Source organism: Myotis daubentonii, chromosome 17 (genome assembly GCF_963259705.1).
Source record: "Myotis daubentonii chromosome 17, mMyoDau2.1, whole genome shotgun sequence".
In the NCBI taxonomy this organism is placed as follows: Eukaryota; Metazoa; Chordata; class Mammalia; order Chiroptera; family Vespertilionidae; genus Myotis; species Myotis daubentonii.
The window spans coordinates 43,130,550-43,154,383 of record NC_081856.1 but is presented as its reverse complement, the minus strand read 5'-3'; the positions used below and the strand labels follow the sequence as shown (position 1 = coordinate 43,154,383).

Below are 23,834 nucleotides of genomic sequence, written 5' to 3'. Positions count from 1 at the left end.
CTTCATTAGAATATTTTTAGTATTTTTATATTTGGCTTAAAACCAAAATATATGTTATATTCAGGATTATAGGTTCATGTAATTTCTTTAAAAATTCAGTGTTGTATATGGACAAAATATAAACTATAGGAAGCACGATAATGTGAGTATCATAATACATTTTGTTTTTAGACAATAAAGGAATGTATACTATATATACTGAGTCCTCATGTAATTTAAAAATGTAAATTTACTTTGAAAATTTACATTAAAAATTGACTGTATTGCTCAACCATGAATATCTGTAATAAAATTAAAGAAAAATGTAAGTGTAGATGCAAATAGGATATGTCTAATTCAATATATAGGTTAACCACATAACATAGGCAGTATGCTCATTCTAATTTAAAAGTATGGCATCTAGATTATGAAACAATGTACAGCCAAGGCATGCATTATTAGTACTTCATTACAAAGGAAAACTACTGTTTTTCTTTCAGAACACTGTGTTGTAAACTTGATATTGTAACTAAGCCAATGCTGACTTCTTAATGTAACATTGTATTGTTTCCTTTTTATTGAATACTAACTTTCTTTTATCAAATAAGGACATTTTAAAAACTGTATCACCTTCATTTCATGAAACACAGAACTTATTAACATTTTAAAATAGGAAGGGCATAATTTGAGAATAAAACATATTGTTTTCAAATTATATTTTTTTATGGATTTCTTCCTATAAATGTGGATCAGTGACAGAAGTGTATTCTCTTACCATAGTGGTGTAAAGCCAGAAATCAATCTCAAGAAAAAACCTGAAGAACACACAAAGACATGGAGGCTAAATATCATGTTACTAAACAATGGATGGGTTAACAGTGAGATAAAAAAAAAAAAATCTAAAGTTACCTTGAAACAAATTAAAATGAGAACACAACAACCCAAAATCTATGGGACACAGTGAAAGCACTCCTAAGAGGAAAATTCATAGCATTATAGGCCTAACTACCTTTGCCCACCGCTGTATGTATGTATGTGTGTGTGTGTGTGTGTGTGTGTGTGTGTGTGTCCATATATATGTGTGTATATATATATGGATATATATACATATATATTTAAGATTATAAATAATTCAGTTAATCATGAGTATTGAAATGAGAATATTATTGAAACTTTATTAGCGGCTCGTGTGTATGTAATCAAACAAACATGGTGGAAGAAAGATGAGGGGAGGGGGGAGAGAGAGAGAGAGAGAGAGAGAGAGAGAGAGAGAGAGATTGAAATTGTTTGATTGTAAAGGCATTCTGCTGTACAAGCATTTCTCTCATAATGCCATGCATGCATTCCTGAAAAGTCTTGAATTTGACACATAAAATTAAGGGACAAGAGAAGCAGTTACTCAAGACAAATGGAACTTTATAACCAGAATATAAAGAAAAACTATAACAAGTTTTAGTAAAAATGCTAGCATAGTTAAATCTCTGGCAGTTGTAATCAGCATCCCTGTCAGGACAGCCTTAAATCCTAGGCTCATGATTTTTTTGAGATGTAGGTCTTAGATAAATTTGCTTTCAACATTGGTTTTACCAACATGAAATAAATGAACCTATGTGTAGACTTTTTCATTATTTTTTAAAAACATAAGGTGTATATCTTAGCATCTTCTTCTGCACTCTGGTCTTCAGGTAGCTTAATGAAGTCCCTGAGTCAGTGACTGGCTACTTGAATGAAAGCAAAGTTCTTCTATGGGATTATCAGCCTTTCCCTTAAGATCATCATATGTTGCCAACTCTCTTTAATTGTGAGAAAACTGATAGTTTCAAATGTGCCCAGGAAACTGCATCTGAGTCAACACACCATAACACAAACTTTTGGTTGTATATTGGCAGATATCATTGCTCTCTTTACCAAACACAATGGAAATAATTTGCTTTCAGGAAACATAAATTATAACAGACTTTAAATCTAGGCTTTTAGTAAGGTCCAAACTGTTGCCACAGCAGGTGAACTATTTTGTATTTCTAATAGCAGTGTACTAGGGTTCCTATTTTCCTTAATGCTTGCCAATATTTGTTATTTTTTCTTTATTTTTTTCCCTTCTTGAAAATAGCCACCCTAATGGGTATGAATTAGAACTTCTTTCTGGTTTTGATTCATACGTCCCTAGTGATTAATGATGTTGAGCAGCTTTTCATGTGCCTATTGGCCATTTGTATATTCATTCCTCTTCCCTCTGTTGATTACTTTACAAGACCCTTTAAAGATCTGTGGTGTTCTGTCTCTTTGCAGCTCTCTTCTCTTTGGTACTCTTTCCTGAGAATTTTAGCCATTCTGGTTTCCCTGTTCTCTAAGCTCGGTCTCCTCTACTTGGGAGTGCTGGGTTTTGCTTGGTTCCTCTCTTTGCACTATATCCCGGAAGTTCTCTCAAGGCAGGAAGCTGGGACAATTGTAGGCACACCTCATTTGTCTTTCAAATGTTGGGATCCGCAGTCCTTTGTTGCCTGATTTCCAGTGTCTGGTATATGTCGGTTTCATATATTCCCTCAATATTTGGGTTACTTCACATGGGAAGGGTAAATCTGGTTCTATTACTCTATCTTGTCCTGATGCAAAACCCTTTCATCTTTTTATTTTATTTTTTTAATCAAATTTATTGGGGTGACATTGCTTAATAGGATCATATCGGTTTCAGGTATACATTTGTATGATACATGATCTTTATATTGCATTGTGTGCCCACCACTCAAAGTCAAATCATCTATTTGGCCCCCTTTACCCTTTCATCTTTAAAATGGAGAAAATGAGTCTTAGAGTATGCCAAATTCAGATGAACTCTGCTGAGATCCCTGTGAAGAATTCATGTTATCTTCCCGTGTACCGTCACCGTCCTGGATGGTAAGCATTTGTGCTTTGGCACTTTATTGTCTGGACCTGGCTGACTCTGGTCATTGGGAGGGTGGATGTATAATCAATCGGTTTACTTTGTCAAGGGTTGTAAACATTGATTATTATTCATCTGGGAGTGAAGAACTTTCTAAATTAATTTGAAGCTCTTACGTGATTACTGGCAAGGACTGAAAAATTCTCAGTAATGAAAATCACATGTTTTAAAAGAAATGGACCGAGCAATACTTACTTCATTTTAGTGATGTTGCGTTTTCTTTTTATTTGTAATGGAAATATCTCTTCTTTCCAGGAATATTAAAAGACTTTGTGAGACACACCTTTTTTTAGTTTTCAATGTTAGGAAAGATTAAAAAATTATTCACATTTGTTCAAAACACAATATTCATATAAGAACATATATTTGTTCTTAGTAAATACACACTGACATATTTAGAGGTAAAGGATGTATCAAATGTATTCTCAAGTGGATCAGTGAAAGATTCCATACATGTACGCACACGCAGACGTTCAATGCAGGCGCTGCCCCCAGCCCGCAGGCCCCAGGCCACCCAAGGCGGGTGGGTACCAGCAGTGCGGGGGGAGGGCCCTGATCCCCCTGCCGATTACCCCACAGATCGGCCCTGATTGCTGACCAGGCCTAGGGACCCTACCTGTGCACGAATTTTGTGCACCGGGCCTCTAGTCCTATCTAATAAAAGAGAAAAATGGTAATTGGCATACGACGATACCCTTTTCATTGGCTAATCAGGGCTATATGCAAATTAACTGCCAACTATGATTGGCAGTTAACTGCCAACAAGATGGCGGTTAATTTGCATATGTAGGCACAATGCAGGGAGGCGAAAGGGAAAGCAGGAAGAAGCCCCCTGCCACTGACAGTGATCGGAAACTCAGGGGGGAGCTAAGAGCTGGGGGGCAGGGCAAAGACGGCCCTGGGGGCGCCTTTGCCCTGCCCCCCAGCCATGATCGGAGAATCAGGCGCCTTTGCCGCCCTGGCCAGTGATAGCAGGAAGTAGGGGTGGAGCCAGCGATGGGAGCTGGGCACGGTCGAAGCTGGCAGTCCCGGGAGCTAGGGGTCCCTTGCCTGGGCCTAAAGCGGAACCCACGATCGCGGGGCCGCTGCAGCTGCGGGTCCCCGCTGCCCGGGCCGGACGCCTCAGCCAGAGGCTTCCTGCAGGGGCAGGGGCGGAGCCTGCAACCGCGGGAGCTGGGGGTCCCCTGCCCAGGCCTGACACCTCTGCCGGAGGCCTCAGGCCTGGTCAAGGGGCCGATCCGGTGATTGGTGATCGGAGGGTGATGAGGGTCAACTCCTCTGGCCAAGGCATCAGGCCTGGGTGGGGGGCGGAGCCGGGGATTGGGGGGATATGATGGTCCCCTTGCCCAGGCCTGAAGCCTGGGTCAGAGGCGTCAGGCTTGGGCGGGGGGTGGAGCAAGCGATCAGAGGGAGATGGGGGTCCCCTGCCCAGGCATGATTCCTGGGCCAGAGGCCTCAGGCCTGAGCGGGGGCCAGAGTCAGTGATCAGGGGGAGATGGGGGTCCCCTGTCCAAGCCTGACACCTCTGGCGGAGGTGTCAGGCCTGGGCAAGGGGCCGATCAGGCGATCGGAGGGTGATGGGGGTCTACGCCTCTGGCCGAGGCATCAGGCCTGGGCAAGGAGCCGTTCCTGCGATTGGAGGGTGATGGGGGTCAACGCCTGAGGGCTCCCAGTATGTGAGAGGGGGCAGGCTGGGCTGAGCGACACCCCCCCCCCACACACACACCCAGTGCACGAATTTCGTGCACCGGGCCCCTAGTTTAGTTATAAAATGTTATTTCTAATTCTCAAAGGTTGTGCCTTTGTGGTTTATGTCCTGAATGCCTGATTAATTGTAAAGGGATTAGCACCAAATAGCGTCCCAACTCCTCAGTTCATGCTCCACTCATTTTGTTCTTTCTGGAATGCACATTTGAGATTTCATTTTCTCCATCCACCTTGACAGTTGTCGAATAAAAATATTAACTCCTTAGAATGAGCATTTATGACCTAGTTATATCCTCTACATATTTTAAGCTCAAGCCTTTTAAACTACGTGTATATTCCTAAATATTCCCTACTTATTCTGTCTTATACATGCTTTTGCACAGCTATGTCTGTTTCTGGAATGACCCGTCTTGCTTCTTGTCTAGTTAAAAAATCTCCTTCTGTAGAATCCCACTCAGAAATCACTTTATTATGTAGCTTTCCCTCTTATTTTGAGACATATATTTCTATGTTTTCTATAGTTCTGTTGGTTTTTCCCATTTGTGTGATGATTATTCTTTCTCTTTTCCACCCCATCTCCGCAGGGCTCCTGAACATCTGGAGAATGCTGTTAGGTCTATAAATGATAGCAATAGAATTGAAGAAAGGGAAGGAGAATGGGTTATGTTGGCCAAATTATATGCATGAAGTTAAATGAAATAGAAATAGATATAATAGATAATTTGAAATCGATTTAAGATGTCTTGGTTTCAGTCACTTGTATATCTTTTGGGCAGGAAGTATTCCAAAGTATTCCAGACTGGAATACTTTGATTGATAATCCCAGTAAAGTATATGTGATTTTAGGGGAGGGGTGTGATAATTCCCCACAGGGAACTGGAGTTGCTTTTACTGGAAGGAACAAACAAGAGTGTCTTCAATTACTCAGAAAGCAGAGCCTAATAGAAAGGCTTATGTGCTACTATTATTAGGGTCATAGTTATGGATTAAGTCCCAGTATTTAGGTTATGAGTCAGGAAAGGAGGGAGAGCTATAGAGGTATGGATCATCTAGCTGGCCACCACTTCTTCCCAGGATAGCTCTTTCTGGGAAGGGTTTTCCCCACCAGTTCCCGTATTCCATTGGTCGAGGTTCCACTCCTCAGGGCACTAACTTTGCTGCAGTACCAGCTTGTGCATGTTTTTATGGGCACTGTGTGAGGTGCTGCACTGTTCCATATCATGTAGTCAGCTGTGGGGGCCCGGGGCACAAACAAGAGGCATGTTGGATGGGCACAAGTCTAGGCTTTGTCAGTTTGCCCTGTATGGAGTTGGTAGGAATCCAAGTAGAGCTGGTCACCACTGCAGTTGCTGGAATAAGAGACAATTTGGGTTCAAATGGAGGTATATGAGACAGGGGAAAGGAGTAGCTATCCAACAAAATGACACAGGAATAGGCTCATGGTAAGGTATTAAATAAAATGTGTATTTAGAATGTGATGCCAATTACGTCTTTAGAAAATGCACTTGTTCCTGGAGACCAGCTTCATTTGACTACAGTGTAGATATAGGTGTTGAAATAACTGGGGTTTAACTCCTTAAATATTAGATGTTTCATCTACAGGAAAATGTCCATATTAATTAAAAATATTTTTTTCTTCCTACTTTTTTGTTGTTGACTATACAATTATCACTAATTACCCTATGTTACATGATCAGATAAAGGGCATAACAAACAGCATACATGAGGTAGTGTCACATTAGAATATTGGAAGTCAGGTCAGGAAATGGATCTATTATAAATAATTAAAATGTATCTTTTAAAAAAATATATGTATTTTTTAAAATGATTTCAGAGAGGAAGGGAGAAGGAGAGAGATAGAAACATCAATGATGAGAGAGAAACATTGATAAGCTGCCTCCTATATGCCCCCTACTGGGGATCAAGCCCACAACCAGGGTGTGTGCCCTGACTGGGAATCGAACAGTGACCTCTTGGTTCATAGGTTGACACTCAACCCCTGAGCCATGCCAGCTGGGCAAAAATGTATCTTATATTGAGTAGTATTTGAAGTATTCTTTGATTTAGAGCACATTTTCAAATAATTGCTTCTGTATGAATGAAGCTGTACTTTATAATAAGTGCTTGAAAGATAAAAGAGAAATGATTTATTCATATATTCATTCACTACATTTAGTGTTTTCCATGTGCCAAATACTGTGCTTGGCGTGTGTGTGTGTGTGTGTGTGTGTGTGTGTATGTGTATATATATACATATACATATACATATACATACATATACATACATATATATATATATATATATATATATATATATATAGTGTCCCAAAATTCACACAAGATTTGAATTTTGCGTGAGCATTAACAACAACAACAACAACAAAAAATAAAAGCCTAATTTTACTTGGTTTATTGAATCAGATTCTAATATCTGTTGCCCTTTGATTTCAATCCCTTCAATTTGATAAGCATTACCAAGTACCAATTATGGCCCAGGAGCAGGGACAATGAAGACCACGGCTTTGCATATGTGCCAGCAAAGCCGTGGAGGCCATTTACCCGATGTGCTATTCCATACATAAGGACAATGAAGACCACGGCTTTGCATATGTGCCAGCAAAGCCGTGGAGGCCATTTACCCGATGTGCTATTCCATACATAATCCTATACTGTATTCTTTATGAATCAATAAAAAATTTACAATTTTTAATTATAAACCTGTGTTTTCTATCAAAATTACTTCTTGCGTGAATTTTGGGACACCCTACACACACACACACACACACACACACACACACACACACACACACACGAGATGGTTCCATCTGAGGAGGTAGATATTAAGTAAATAAAAAAAAAATACTGTGATAAAAAATAGAGTAGAAGAAAACTGGTTTGATAGGGTAGTCAGAGACAGGCCTCTGTGTGGCATGACAGATAGGTGACTGAAGGGACAGCAAAGAATTTGAGGTGTTCAAGGTTAGCTGTAGTATAATCACCGGGGAGAGTGCTGGAGGAGAGATGGCAAAGAGAGGTGAGAGTCAGATGGGCATGGCTTTATGGGCTATAAGAAGTTTTGATTTAATATGAAGGAGGTTGGGTAGGCAATATTTAAGCAGAGGAATAACATAATCCGGTTTATCACCTAAACACATTACATCTTTATATATTTACATGTGTTGTTTCTTAGGTTTTTATTATAAAAGTAATTATATTTAGTATAATTTGGAAAGTTAAAAAAAATCTGTAAAGCATATAAAAGATTAATCCATCACCCAAAACATACCATTTAAATTTTTAAACATATATTCTTCCAGTTTTTCCCCCTGGTATTTATTTTATTTTATATTAAATTATATTTAGAAAATCTGTTTATATCATAAGAATTTTCCCATTATCAGAGTCTTCAAAACACCATTTTAAAGATTAAAATATTTTGTCACTTGTACATATCAAAGTTTCCTTAACCATTCCTCATTTTTTGGAGATCTAGATTATTTCAAATATTTTATATTATTTACATCTCTCTGATGATTAAGTGACCTTGGGACATTTTCATGTCTGTTGGCCTTGGTTGGTTGAAGCATCATTCTGTCCATAAGTATGTCCTCTCTGGAGAAGTGTCTATTCAGGTCCTTTGCGTACAATGGAATAAAGTCAGTCTCTTCAATAAATGGTGCTAGGAAAATTAAGGAGGCACATGTAAAACAATAAAACCAGACCACCAACTTACACCATACACAAGAATGAACTCAAAATGGATAAAAGAGTTAAATGTAAGTCATGAAACCATAAAAAACTGAGAAAACATAGGCAGTAAAATCCCAGACAGTATTTTTGCCGATGTCTCTGAGGGCAAGGGGAACTCAGGAAAAGATAAACAAGGGGGACTACATCAAGCTAAAAAGCTTCTCTTCACAGCGAAGGCAACCATCCTTTGATGGTTTGGAAAGAGAGCTCACTATATGGGAGAACATATTTGCCAATGATACATCTGATAAGGGATTAATTTCCCAAATATATAAAGAACTTACACAAGTCAACATCAGGAGGACAGACAATCCAATTAATAAATGGGCAGATTACCTGAATAGACACCTTGCTAAAGCTCCATAATTTTTTTGAAAGTCTCACCCGATGATAATTTTTCTATTGATTTGTAGAGAGTGTGGAAGGGAGGGAGGTGGGGGGAGACAGAGAGAGAGACAGAGAGATAGAGATAGAGAGAGAGAGAGAGAGAGATCCACATGAGAGAGACAGATTGGTTGCCCCTCATGCACCCCTACCAGGACTGGGGAACCTGCAACCAAGGTATGTGCCCTTGACTGGGATTTGAATCTGAGACCCCTTGGTCCATGGGACAATGCTCTAATCACTGAACAAACCAACCAAGGCATAAGCTCCATTGTTTTTTAAAGGGATAAGATAGTATGGAATTAATATGCTTCATAATTGTGATTGGTTTTAATAGCTATAGCAATTATTCATTAATTTTTTGGTTTTATATACTCGTTCCATATTAATATTATATATTCCAGAAGACTCTAATCCAGTTTGTTACCCCGGAATGGTAATAACTTACTCCTTTAAGTGTATGAATTTGATTTAATATTGGAATGCTGTTCAGAAATTGGAACTCTTTGAATTTTAAAGCCTCTACTTTATCAACTAATCCTAAGATACATAAAAGTTTTGTAACCTTGGGAGTTCTGTGTAAGGTTTACTGTTGCCTGCCCTTCAATTTTACATGTATCTTATAGTGTTATATGCCTGTGTTACAGAGGGAAGATGTGAAAACTGGGCCAGGTAGCATAAAGCTTTTGCATGTTTCAGAGACCTGCTATTCTTTACGGTGTCCTATATGGTATAAATAGAATAAGAATCTAGTTAACCATTAAGTAGTATTTTTGGAAAATGATAGGTTGGCTAAAGTAAATATGCATATTTGTTTTTTGTTTCAGCCTTGAGTTTTTTTCTCTAAAATGTAATCCAAATTAGGAGAAGAAATCATTTTAGTTTCAGGTTACTTAGTGAAAAACATATATATTGGGGATTTTATGTTTTGTTGGTGTGATACTTGCAGGAGAGCAATTTTCTAAACATTTTTGTTTATGTCTGGAAATGTTGATCCAAGGGTTCTTGTATAAAAACAGCTGCCTTAATTTCAGAAAAATTCAAAGAGATTACTTGGCTGGAGAGGATGACTGATGGATGGCAGTATCCTTACTTAGGAATGCTAGAAATCTATCCTCTGATTTATTACACGAGATCCTAGATGAAATGAGAACTAATGATGTTAACTATCAAAAAATACATGCTTGTCTGGTCTTGATCAAAAGAGCTTTGCTTTTAATTTCCAAGTTAAGATTTATTATTATTAATAAAAATTTTAGTATTCAAGGATTTTTAAATCAAAATATGTACTCTGCCTCCCAGTTAGTCATGATTTTGAAAGGATCTTTTCTAACCTTTACTGGTCCATAGAATTTAAAAACTAGGTAATATTTACTGTGGGTGACTGAAGATTCTTAATGTATTTAATTTTCTGAATTGTTTTACTTGTAGTGAATCAAGGTTTTGCTTTTGTTTCTTCCATGAACCAAAGGTTTCATTGAAATTCAAAATTGATCATAAAAATGGTGATGTAGTTTCTGGGTTTTAGAGTGTAAGTAATATAATAATACATTTGAATTATGAAGTGGTATGTTTGTTCTACCTTGGTTTGTATACATCATGGTTTGTACTTGTAGTTCATCTTTTTCTACAGTATATCCTATGTGTATTCACCCACATACATTCAGACATATCGCTATTTTATCTTTAAGTATGTATGTATATTATATATAAGCATATCTTATGTTTAAATACATACATATATAATACCTGAAATTTCTGTGAAGTACTCTTGTGTTTGCACCCTTTTTTCACTTTAAATATACTATTCTGCACTTATTTTTGTGTCATTACATACATCCATGCTTCATCATTTAATAGCTGGCTGAATGGTGTTCCCTTAAATAAATTATCATAATTTGACTCTGGATATTGATGTTACATATTTTTGTTACTGTAAAGCTACAGATGAGCATCTTTGTGCATGTATATAATTTAGATAGCATCTAAGGTATTATTATAGAAGTCCAAGAACTAAAATAGCTGGATCAGTGAGTATGTACATTTAAAATTTTAATAGGTAATTCCCAAGTGGCCTTTGAAAAGACTTTACCAATTTCCATTTCTTTTAGCAGAACATGAATTTGCTTCATCCTTCAGAACTTTATCAGTAATAGAATTTCACTCATTTAAACTTGTGCTAATCTGTCACTGAAAAATTATTGTTTAACCTTGAATTGTTTTTGGCTGCTAGTGAAGGCCAGTTCTATTTATTTTGTGATTTGTTTATTTAAATTCTTTGCCCAGTTTTTCTGTTTGGTTGTATGTATTTTTTTCTTAGTAATTTTTAGGAGGTCTTTTGTTGTGAATATTATCTTTTTTAAGTATTTTCTAATATTTTCTCCTAGTTTGCCTTTGCCTTTAATTTTGTTTATGCTATCTTTTATCATCTAGAAGTTCTATGCTTTTTATTGTCAAAGCTGTCTGTAATTACCTTTATGGTTTTAGTATTTTATGTCATTATGAACATAAAGTTGGAGAATAAAACTTAGAAAACATTACAAAGTATTAATTATTGACTCTTTTGGGTTGAGGTTACCATTAAATCTCATTTGTGTATTCTGTGCCAATTGAGAATAAGACACATGAGTCATCAGATAGGAGACCAATTATTAACTTGAATTTGTACTGGGGAGAAAAATGGAAAACAACAGCTGGAAAAATAAAAGAAACAAACACAATCTTGATAAAATCAAATTCTTCTGCTTTCTCTGTTCCTGAACTGGACTGGAGGAAAACATGCAACCCGGATGAGTTGACTCCCTTTGAATTCATGGCCAGGAGCACAGATGGATGCTCAGTGTTGTTAAGCAGTAGGATGTGTTACTATTTCACACATTCGGTAGTTTCCTAAAGCACTCGTAACCTCCTCTGCTGTCCTGTTCTCAACTGAGAGGTTTTCATTGTCAGTGGCTAAAATGAGCTCTTATAATGAATACTTAGTATTGCAGTGGGCCAGAGAATGAGAAGGTCTGTGTAGGAAGTCTTAATGGGTAATTTGAATCAAGGGTGTGCAGAGAAGTTAGATAGATGGAAAGAAAGAAGTACACATGTACATAAATAGATATTTATTAATATTTTAATATGGTTTGAATTGGACTTAAAAGGATCATTGGCAAGTCAGAGGGCAGAGAGGGAATCTAGGATAAGCTGAAAAATAAAATAAGTGCCCTGTTATATAATTTTACTTCCAGTTACCACCATCCTGTTCTTTGTGCTCAATGGGTATATATTTTACTTGTGGGTACTGCATGAACTCCACATTGCATTGTTATTTCTACCTTAAAAAGTTAAGAGTGTTTTTCAAGAAACTTAAAGAGGTCTATGTGTGTATAATTGCAACTGTATATATATAGAATATTTTTAAGAGGTTCTCTTTATATACCAACATATTTACTCTTTCTGGTATCCTTCACTCCTTTTCTAGAATTGAGCTTCTATCTGGTATAATTTTCTTTCAGCCTAGCACTTTACTAATCATTTCTAGTAATGCAAGTCTTTGGAGACAAATTGTTTTGTTCTTATTTTGTCTTAAATTTTTTTGGGGGTTGCCAGGACCAATGATCACCAGCTGCCCAAGTACCAAAAAATTATGCTTCCTAAATCTCTTGATGTCAATTCCGCATGCAGAGCAATCAATCTGCTCTATCTGTGCCACTACGACAGAGGCCCTTTTTTGTCTTAATTTTTAAGAATACTTTCAATGGATATAGAAATCTAGGTTGTCTTTTCTTTTTTCAGCACTTTAAAAACATCATTCCATTACTTTCTAGCCACCATTGTTTCTCATGACACATTATCCTTCCCATGGTAACCTTATATGTATTGTCTTTTTTTCTTGGAGTGATTTCAAATATTTTCCTTTTGATTTTTTGCAGTTTGATCATTATGTGTGTAGATCTGGTTTTTCTTTTATTTATTTTTGGGGTTTGCTAAACTTTTTTGATCTGTCAGTTGATACCATTCTTCAGTTTTGGAAAGAATTTTTGAAATAATTCTTCACCTCTGATATTGTATTTTTAAAATTCTAATATTTCCATTTGGCTCTTTTTCTATTTTTTAGTCTGTCTGCTTCAATTACCCTTCAGCTCGTGCATGTTTTCACTGTGTTCTTAAAGGACCATAGTTGTTTTAAGGTCCCTGTTTGGTAATTCTGGTATCTGCACACCCCCTACCTTTGGGACTAGTGCTAGTGACTGATCTTGCTTTTGATAATAAGTCATTTCTTCTTGTTGTACAGTGTGTTTCATAATTTTTGAAAATTGAATGGCAACCATTATGTGTAAAAGGAATAATAGAGCCTACTTACTAGTAAATAAGGTTTATGCCCTCCAAAAAGACAAGCCTCTTTCTGTCATGTTAATGGTGTGGTTGCATTGGTTCTGGGCTTTGTTTTCTATCCTGTAGTTGAGCTGTGTCCAGTTCTTGCTTTACTTATGTTTACTGCAGGCTTTATTTTGTTTGAGAGCAGGATCAGAATATTTCTTTGGTATGGTTTGTGATTTTCTCTCAGGTCTCCTGACCTACCCCTCCGACTTCAGCAAGCCTTGTTCACCTGCTCGTACATGGGACTCTTTGTGCCTCTTCTCTTCTCCTAGTCATAGATTGCCCTGCTTGTTGCCCACCGAAAAGGTCAGCGTGCCTGCGGGATTTCTTTTAGTTCTTTGCCCTCAGACTTTATTAAAGCTCCACAAACCTGCATCTTGGTGGGATCTTTCTCATCTTCTGTCCCATCCCATCCCACCCATCAGTCTTAAGAGCGTTTGCTGGAGGCTTGTTGAAAAGTGATGGCAGGTGGGTGGACTCCCCTCTGTCTAGGATTGTCAGAGATTCGAAACTGTGATGCCAACCCCAAACATTTAAATATTTGTTAAAAGTTCAGTTGTTTTCTTCTTGTCAGCTTTCTTCTCCTTCTGTGTGCCAAGAATGAAAGCTGATATTTATTCCTTTTCTCTTATACGGGGCCTTTCACTTTTACAGTTTTTTGGGGTTTTTTTCACTAGGTTTCTTTGGAACTGCTGTCTGATTAATGTTGAAAAGCTTTGATAGGTTGTGTGGGTGATTCTTATTGTTATGATCGAGTAGAGTTCTCTTATGATTCTCTGTGTCCTAAGGGAAGGGAAATTGTTAGTAAGCAACATGAGCTACCATACATACCTAAAATTCTGGTTTCATTTACATTAAATTTGACAATTACCTTGGATAAAGTTGCTAGTAGTCGGTAGCTCACACCTGCTCTGTCATTTCTTAGACTGTGATTACTCGTCTTGATTTTATTACCCTCCCTTGTTTTTGAAGTATCGATCCTTCCTTTTTTGTTTACTGAACTGTCTAGCCAGAATTTTTGAAATTATTCTTAGAAGTAAGATTAGCAAATACTTTCTTAAGAGCTATACAGATCTAAAGAAGTTCTTACTTTGCTATAGCAGCATAATAGAAAAATAGTAAGTTTTAAACTTAGATGTAAATTATTGTCTGTGTTTTTTTTTTGTTTGTTTTTTGTCTCGTTCATTTGTTCAAGATAAATGCCAGGTACTTTTTACCATTTATTAGTTGGTATTTTACAAGACAGTATCATTGGTTGACAAGGTTTCTATAGCTGACAAGAAGAATGTATGTGTAATATTAATGCTCTGCAACTTACTTTGGTCTCTGTCTCTTCTCATTTTTTAGCTTTTAGGATGTAACTAAAAATGGCTGTGGTGCCTTGGTTTAACTAATTGGTGAGGCCTGAGTGGAATGTGGATAAGTGAACCATTTTGGCAGTGAGCAGAGAAGTAAAGCACACTTTTCTCATTAGTTGTCTCCCAGGCTAAAATTAAACAGAGTAATATATTGCCAAATTTTAGTGATTTATGGGGGATCTGTTCTGAGTCAACTCAGTATCAGACTAATTGTCTGCACACTTATATGTTAGAGCTTTTGTGTTATTTTTAAAGGCTGTATCTTGTAAATTGAGTATAATATGAAAATATCTCTTTAGATTTAATAGAACATTACCTCTAAATATAATTTCAACTAAATTGATGTTAAATTAATAGATGATTCTGTTTTATCACCTATGTAACATTCATGAAGTTCAAGCGTGGTGGAGTCATTTGGGCATTTTTTGGTATAATATAATCATATAACTTATATGAACATTTACTGGTGAAGTTCTTTTTTAAATGTTCATTATAATAAAATAAATGAGACTTTCAAGATTAATTTTTCTTGTGAAAATATTTTCACATTTGCTTTTCTTTTCCTTTCTCTAAAATTTTAATTGAAAAGGTGTGCAAATAATTTATTGAGAAAGTTTTTAAAAATTTACTCAGCACATTTAGTTTCTGGAATATCTGAAAAGACTTTTATTTTTTTTAAAAAATATATTTTATTGATTTTTTACAGAGAGGAAGGGAGAGAGATAGAGAGCTAGAAACATCGATGAGAGAGAAACGTCGATCAGCTGCCTCCTGCACATCCCCCACTGGGGATGTGCCTGCAACCCAGGTACATGCCCTTGGCCGGAATCGAACCTGGGACCCTTGAGTCTGCAGGCCGACGCTCTATCCACTGAGCCAAACCGGTTTCGGCTGAAAAGACTTTTAAAATAACTTGCCTAATATGGAGAATGTCTGTAATTTCTTAATTTACTTTTGTATTTAGCAGCTTGAATTCTTTTAAATATATATATATATTGATTTGTTTGTATAGGATTTTTATGTATTTTTTATCATAAATAAAAAAGTTTATATGTGGCTTAATAATTGAGATGGATGATAGTAGAGAGAATAAAATTTGATATATTTATTTTCAAAAATCAATTTAAATTTTTCTCATTAACATCTTTTAAATATAACATTTGATAGATTTAAAAGAACATATGTAACATATATAAGTTTTGAGGTAAAATCATGTAATGAATATCATTGTTTGCTAAAAAGTTGATTATTTGCTTTTTTAAAAAATATATATTTTTATTGATTTCAGAGAGGGAGAGATAGAAATATCAATGATGAGAGAGAATCATTGATTGGCTGCCTCCTGCACACCCCCTATTGGGGACCAAGCCTGTAACCCAGGCATGTGCCCTTGACCGGAATGGAACTTGGGACCCTTCAGTCCATTGGCCGACGCTCTATCTACTGAGCCAAACCGGTCAAGGCGATTATTTGCTTTTTTAATTCCTCATATAATCTGTTTTTTCCTCCATTTGGGATGCGTTTCTGATCTTTTTTCTTGAGTGTTTTGTAGCTTCTTTTTTGTTTGTCTAATATAGGTCTACTTTTAATCATCCTGTTTAAATTCATTGGGTTTCTTGGGTTTGAGACTTACTACCTTTCAACAGTTTTGTAAAATTCTCAGCTGTTATCTTTTTAACAATATTGCCTCTTACCCATTCTTAGTAGCTCCCTCTGAAATCTAATTAGACATATATTTGATCTTCTTACTGAATCCTCGTGTCTCTTAACATCATTTTACTAGGTTTCTTTCATTTTTTTCTATGTCAGATGCATTATTTTAAATTATCTTGTGTTTCTTGCATTTCACTATTTTTTCTTCAACTATATTTAATCTGCAGTTTAACCCATCTAGTGAGGTTTTTACTTCAATTATATCAGTCTTTCTGTAATTTCCATTTTTCTTTATGTTGTTTGCTACATTATCATTGTCTGCTCCTCTTTATGAATCCATACTTTTGTATTTTAAATAGCTGTTTTATGTTCTGTATTCAGATATCTCCAGTACTTGAAGGTCTAACTAAATGTGTTGTTTGTTTATTTTTTTTTGCTTTCTCTCATGCTGATTTTGTGTTATGAGTACTCTTCACAGATATTAATTTGTGCTGTTACATGACAATGTATGGGAGACTTTTTTCAAAGAAATTCTTTTTTTTTTGTGGTGGTTAGCAGGATATTTCTCAGCAAGACAGTCTAAGGCTCCTCTACTTCTATTTCTCTTCTTCCCAGTTCTTTCTCATGGCAAGTGTACCTGTTTTATAATGCTCCTTTTTCAAAAGGTAACTAGTTTCAACTCTTTTCAGTAATTTTTTTTGTGTTTATTTACGTATTTTTAAAATAACATAGCTTTTGTTGCTCTTTCTTAATTGTTCATTTTAGAGCACTATTTACTTGAGGTCTTACTGTGGGGAATAATAATTGGCCAACTTTCAACCTATTTAGCATCCATCATACATCTCTCTTATACACCCATGGTCTCACTACTATATCATAGGTTTGATTAATCCAGTACGTCATTTTTTTTTTTTTAGAATTTACATAGTTCTGCCTACAAATATTACTTATGTCACAGTAATGTTGTATCCTGTAAATGGTTTTCCTTGCCTTTTTAACATTTTTTTCCCTGTATTTAATAATTGTGTTTGTTAAGTTTTCCATGTACCTGTCACTTATTCACTGTTGCCATCCTGGGGATTTCCATCATTTTCCTCCTGTGTTGGATCCCTTGTCTTCTGGATCCGTTGTTTTCTTCCTTGTTGTTATTCTTTCTTTTGGTGGACCACGTTCTTTATTGTTAATGATATGTTATTTGTGTTGTTTTTTATATTTATTTTTATATTTATATTGTTTATATTTATTTATGCCAATACTAATTGTAAAGTTTTATTGCAGTGGGCTTGTGTGATAGGAAGCAGTCCATAATAATTTAAATCTAATTGTAATTTCATTTCTCTAGAAAAGTGTTTTAATCTTTAAGATTGAATTATACTTGAATTTAAATAAATTTCTTAAATTGTTCATTTATTTATTCATTTTTATTTTTTTCTAATGTAAACATTTATTTAAAAAACACTAGAGAGGAGAGATGTGGATTCAAAAAACAGAGTCATACACCGAAACAAAATGTACTGGACCAAAAATAAGAAAGAGAGAGAAACACCATAGGCATTGGAGAAGGAGGGGAGTGGAAAACTATTTACATGTCATTTATAAAAGAGCAAGTCTACAAGAGTGTAATACCAAAGTATAAATGCAAAATATAGTGGCACATCATGTGAAGGAGGAGGAGCCCAGTACCTCACAGAAACAGGAGGTGCGGGACCTGGCGGTCGGTTTGCTTTGTCTGCAAGGCCGCTGGCTGTATGCTAGCACCTCCCTCAGTCTTGTAACACAGCAGTCTGAGGGGGCAACGAGGTGATGTGCTGTGAGAACAGTATCAAACAATCCAGAGAAAGAAAATACAGGTTTGGGTGATTAATGTAAAAACAGGGCCTGTGTGAGGTTATGGCAGAAGGTGTGGGAAGCAGAAGGTGGGTTGTTCATTTAAATGTGTTCAGCTAATTTTTTTAATTAAAAGCTTTAAAAAAATTTTTTCTCTTATGATTTTTCTCCCCACTCTGCCACATTTTTTTTTTAGTTTTCAGATTTGGAGGCGAATTCTATTTCTCACCTAATAATATTTTTTGAGAAAATGAGTTGTAGTAAAACAAAGGCAGTATTCAAAAGAACTCCTGCTGCATACCATAATACTGCATTTTTCTTAATACTTGGGGATGACAGTCTCAGGTGTAGTTAAGTTGCTAGAATTGTTTGAACACTGGATATCACTTTGGGAAAGTCCTGTTTTATTTCCCCTTGATATAACATAGCATTTTTAATCCTTGTTATGTATTTGAGAAATAGAAGAATTTAGATCCTCAGGAAGAATTTGCATTCTATTACAGAAAAAAGTATATTAAATTGTATTTTCCAATCGACTGCATTTATGGGTCCCCTTTTGCAATCACCTTGTATTTTGCTTCTCCCATCATTTTTTTTCCTGACATGTATTTGAGTGAACCGTTACTCATCAGCACATGCATTGGTACATGGATGGGGGACTTGCTTGTGTTGTGTCAGCATGCTGCTTAGGAATCTGTACTGACTCTGGGTCCTTGGGAGAAGTAGCACTGTAAGGTGGAACAGGAGTATACACGGCAAAATTTGCCTGTTTGAAAATTCTGTGCAAAGCTTTGAAAAAGGGGAAATTTCTCTTTTGCTCCCTGTTCTCCATCCTATTTCCAGCTCTGTGTGCTTCATTTCTCATAGGACTCAGTATTGATACTAATTTCACTAATACTGATTTTTAAATAATCTGCAGTATTTTAGAACAAATGGGCTTTCCCCAGCTAACCTATCTACCGTTTATCCTGACTTTTTTTTTTCAGCCCCTACCTTGTGGCAGGTACTTTTCTAGATGCTGGAGATAGATAAAGTTCAGGGCAAAACTGACAAATACGCCTTCTTTCATATTTTATACATCATTGTGGTGGTAATATTTTTATCAAAAAACATGTAGAAATGCAAAACCTTATTTATGAACCTATATAACTAAACATAACTTAAAAATGGGACATTCTGCTTTAGTTAAGTTCTGTCTGAGCCAATTTTTATCAGAGAGGGATAAAAATATTTAGTTGGTAGGATTGAATTACAACTTGTTGCACCTCAGCCTTGTGTATGACGTCAGAATGTTAGCTTGTATTTCATCTAGGCAGCTCCCTTTCTCTGCTTCTGAAGAGTTAAAGCTGTAATGTACAATGATTTATTGAGTGATTATAATTATGCTTCCTTTCACATCCTGAATTAGTTTTGTAAAGTAAACAAAAAAGGAGATAATATTCCATTCTCACGGCCAGTATAGAAATTGGTGTTTGCCTAAAAATATTAAGCTTATTATTTTTTAAAGACAAATGTACTTTTTAAAATTTAGTAACTGTTTTTGCTTTTTTCTCCAGTTCACATATGACACTCGCAAACCCAACACTTAGATTTTTTCTCTTCTGAATCCCCCCCCCCCCCCCCCGACTATGTCAAAAAAGCATTCATAGGCAGGGCCACGCAGGGCCACAAACACCCTGGCTCTCCAGCACTGGAACCTGGGCTTCCCCTTAGACTGCACCCACGTCTGTCTGCACTGGGGCTCTGCCCTAGTCCCATCACCCTGAGGTGTCCTTAGGCTGGAAATGCCAAGCAGGTTCTATGTATGTGTCAACTCTAAATAGATATGGGGACTGCCTGGAGCCCACGGGTGACGCTATTGAGGCAGGCAGTGTCTGGGTTCCATTACAGAGAACACAGTGCTTGACTGGCAGTGTCTTCCCTGGCAATACCCACTTGACTTGTCTGGAATGGGATATTGGGGGAACAGGCTGCATGCCAGTCATCAGCTCAGCTCAGAAAGGGGCAAGGCGTTCATGCCATCCTTGCTCTGGTGGTTTTTCTCTCTGGCCAGGTGGCTGCACTTGCAGCTTCTCCTCCCCTTAGGGCAGTTTCCTCCAGGCAGAGAGAGCTGGCGGCTGTCCACCTGAGTTAGATGCACCAGAAATAACCTTAACCTTTGGGTAAGCTCTCAATAATTTCCAATCCAAACTGAAAAAGTTCATCTTCATTGCTGAGAAACTAGAATAAAAGGATGGTCTTACTCTCACCGAATGAGCGCACACTCCTTTGAAGAGCGTTGCCTTCACAGAAGGCACAAGGGGGTGTAAAACAACGTTTCTAGAAAATACCAAAGGCACCAAACAAGACCCAAACATGGCCTTTCATGTCCGTTGGTGTACTCCATATCCCAGCTGCAGGGATGGAGGGGACTTCGGCCTGTGGACTTTGGGGATGTCACAGTGCTCCCAGAGTGCCTCTAGGTGTCTAGTAAATTCCTCCACTCTTTGCTTGTGGGTTTTGGAGGCTTTCTTCAGTCATTTCCATTTGCTGCCTCCTCTGCGTCTTTTCGAAGGCTGCCTGGGCCAGGGTCCGCTTGCCCAGGCATGCCACTTCTCTGTTCTTTTTGCTCGTTCCCCTGATCACCAGCAGTTTCACAATGTCTTTGTCCTTTTTCTTTTTCTTCTTGGTCACGCCAGGCTCTGCTATGCCTCTCAGCTTCTGAGGCCCCTTTTGGACCTGCTCATAGACTGCCAGGGCGCCTGTCCAAGACAAACGCACTTTTAATGAGATGATTCACATTCCATAAAATTCCTTGAAGCACATAATGTAGTGATTCTTAGCATACAGGGAGGGGCAAACGTAGGTTTACAATTGTGAGTACATGAAGCACAGAGTTTATGCTTGTATTATTTATTAATTATTGTATTATTTTTTCATACAAACAACTGTAATTCTACTTTTGCACCACCCTGTTTTTGCAAGGTTGTAGAACAATCACCATTTGCTAATTCCAGAACATTTTCATTACTCCTAGAAAAACCGTGTATCTATTAGCAGTTATTTCTCATTCTTTCTTACTCTTGGTTCTGACAGTCACTAATCTTTTTTGTCTGTAAGGATTTGCCAGCTCTGGCCATTTCATATAAATGGGATCATGCGGTATATGATTTTCTGTGGCTGGCTTTTTTCATGGTCTTTAAGGTTTTTCTGTGTTTTAGCATGCATCATTCATTTTTATGGATAAATACTTTTCCATTGTATGACTTTGCCACATTTTGTTTATCCATTCAATAATTCATGGACACTTGTGTTGTTCCCACTTTTTAAACTATTATGATTAATGCTGCAATGAATATTTATGTACAAATTTTTGCATGGGCACACGATTTCAGTTCTCTTGGTTACTAGTATACAGTATATCTAGGAATAGAATTGTTGTGTCATATGGTAACTGCTTTTGGAGAAAATATATCAAAATGTTTTTCAAAGTATTTGTGCCATTTTTACTTTTCCTCCAGCAATGTCTGAGGGTTTGTCACCACTTGTTCTTTGTCTTTTTAATCATATTTATCCTAATCAGGGTGAAGTGATGTCAAGCTTATTATTTTTTATGAGGAATTATAACAATTTTTACGTCTTGCTTTTTAGGTGCCGTACTGCTTTGTAGTGTACAAGGACTAGCAGTTAATATTGATCCAGTCTTATACACCTGGCTCATTTATCAGCCTCAGAAACGAACCAGTCGGCATATGCAGCAGGTGAGAAATTTTTATAATTTTCTCAATGAATAAATCTTTTTCTATCATTTATTAGAGATATATATGGTATTTCTTCTATTGATTTCATTTATGGACTTGGCAGAATTCTTCTGTCTCCCATTCTACCCCTTTTAAGCATTTCTACTCTTTAAAGTAGAGTTTCATTGATAATTAAAGGTGTTTTCTGTACAATTGCTTGTAAAGCAGATACATGACAGAGGCTAGTTGAGGTAGGTCATCCTATTTTACTGTCCTGTTTTTCCTCATAGTGCCTACATGTTTGTTCTCAGAGTGTTAAATACATAAACATTTCTTAGTAAGTGTTAGTTTTCCTTTTTGTTATTTTGACATTTCTTCTTGATCTGTAGTTTTATTAACCGACATGCATTGGGCGCCTAACCCTGGGATTAGGATAGTTGGTGCAAAAAAGTTGGAATATGTGTTTGTTTAAAAGGATATAAATTAAAAAGTAAATAGTAGCTAACTGTGGTTTCTAGAATACTTAAGTATAATTTTCCATGTCATGATACTTAAGTGTAATTCTGACAGATGGGTTTTATTCCCATTTTAAAGATGAAGAAATTAATGCTTATTTACACTTTCTTACCTATTGTCACAAATCCAGTAAATGACAGAACTTAGAATTTAAGGTCAAATTTATGCAATATTTAATTGCATTTCCCATTGACGTAATTGTAGTTTTGTAATATTCTACTTGGAATACCTTTATATCTTTTTTTCTGAAGTAACTTAAACCTAGTTTGTAGGAGAAAAATGTACATTTTTAGAATTACATTAGAATATAAAAATTCACTAAAAAGTACAACTTATATATCAAGGAGCATATTTTAAATGTTTTTCTTCACTTTGTTCTAATTTCATTTGAAACTTTTGCCTCTCTCCCCCATGCCACTCTTTCTTTTTCAAATAGTTCCAGACTTTGAAACAGTATACTAGATACCTGGGCTAAGATATAAAAGTCATGGTTGAAAATATCTCTCCCTCTAGAGCTTTTTATAGTTTATTGGAAAATATTATTTTTTTATTCTTTCTTAAATTTTATTTTATTGTTTAAAGTATTACAAATAATAGTATGTATGTCTCCTTTTTCCCCCCATTGACCTTCCCCCCGGCCTCCCCTACCTGCCGGCAGATGCCCTCACACCCCCTAGCCCCCCCAGTGTCTTGTGCCCATTGGTTATGCTTATATGCATGCATACAAGTCCTTCAGTTGGTCTCTTGCCTCCCCTCCCCAGCCTTCCCGCTGTAGTTTGAGTCTGTTCAATGCTTCTTTGCCTCTGTATCTATTTTTGTTCATCAGTTTATAATGTTCTTTATATTTCACAAATGAGTGAGATCACGTGGTATTTTTCTTTCACTGACTGGCTTATTTCACTTAGCATAATACTCTCCAGTTCCATCCATGCTGTTGCAAATGGTAAGAATTCCTTCTTCTTTACAGCAGCATAGTATTCCATTGTGTAGATGTACCACAGCTTTCTAATCTACTCATCTGCTGATGGGCACTTAGGCTGTTTACAAATCTTAACTATTGTAAATTGTGTTGCATGCCTCAGTTTCACTTATTTGCTTTCTTGGCAATTACTCTTTTTCTTTCCTCTGGGGATTGTTTCTTTGTCTCGCCATTCTAACAATCACCAGGAGGTCCAAATGCCGAGATGCGGGGGCCTGAGCCATGTGCAGTGGGAGCGTCGTGCCACCCAAGTGTCACTGAAGAGTTCCCACACCAAGATGTGTGGCTGCCGTGCGTCAATGGGAGCCACGCACCCCGAGAAACAGAGTCACCAGCAGAGTCACCAGCGCTCAGTGCTGCCTCGTGCTCACACCTAGAATCAGGGACCCCACATGTGCTGCACTGCAAACAAGTCCCCGTGGGTGTACACCGAAAATCAGAGTCCCCAAGTGCACTCCAGGAGTCAGAGACCCCGTGTGCATGTGCTGAGAATCTGTCATTTGGTGCAGCCGCGTGCAGTGAATGGGTCCCTGTGTGCGCGCGCGCGCGAGAATTGGAGTTACAGGCTCTCAGTGTACGTGCACTGAGAATCAGGGGTCCCATGCACGCACAATGAGAAACAGTCCCCACGCGTGCGCACTGAGAGTCAAGCCACT

General features: G+C 37.1%; 1 protein-coding gene, 1 non-coding gene and 1 pseudogene across 5 annotated transcripts in view; 1 reads left to right on the top strand and 2 right to left on the bottom strand.

Moving 5' to 3' along the window:
• Positions 1-23,834, top strand: part of VPS13B (vacuolar protein sorting 13 homolog B) — a 626,384-nt gene that overhangs the window by 210,310 nt on the left and 392,240 nt on the right. For all 4 annotated transcript variants that reach the window (XR_009449565.1, XM_059672116.1, XM_059672115.1 and 1 more), the window contains exon 19: positions 21,595-21,704. Coding sequence is in view for 3 of the 4 variants with exons in the window: in XM_059672116.1 (XP_059528099.1) it covers positions 21,595-21,704 (110 nt within the window). In the remaining variant the exon portion in view is untranslated. The remainder of the gene's footprint in view (positions 1-21,594; positions 21,705-23,834) is intronic.
• Positions 12,345-12,477, bottom strand: LOC132220197 (U11 spliceosomal RNA). Its single transcript, XR_009449714.1, has one exon. It is a non-coding gene; the product is annotated as a U11 spliceosomal RNA (small nuclear RNA).
• On the bottom strand, positions 20,328-21,088 carry LOC132220087 (protein FAM32A-like; annotated as a pseudogene).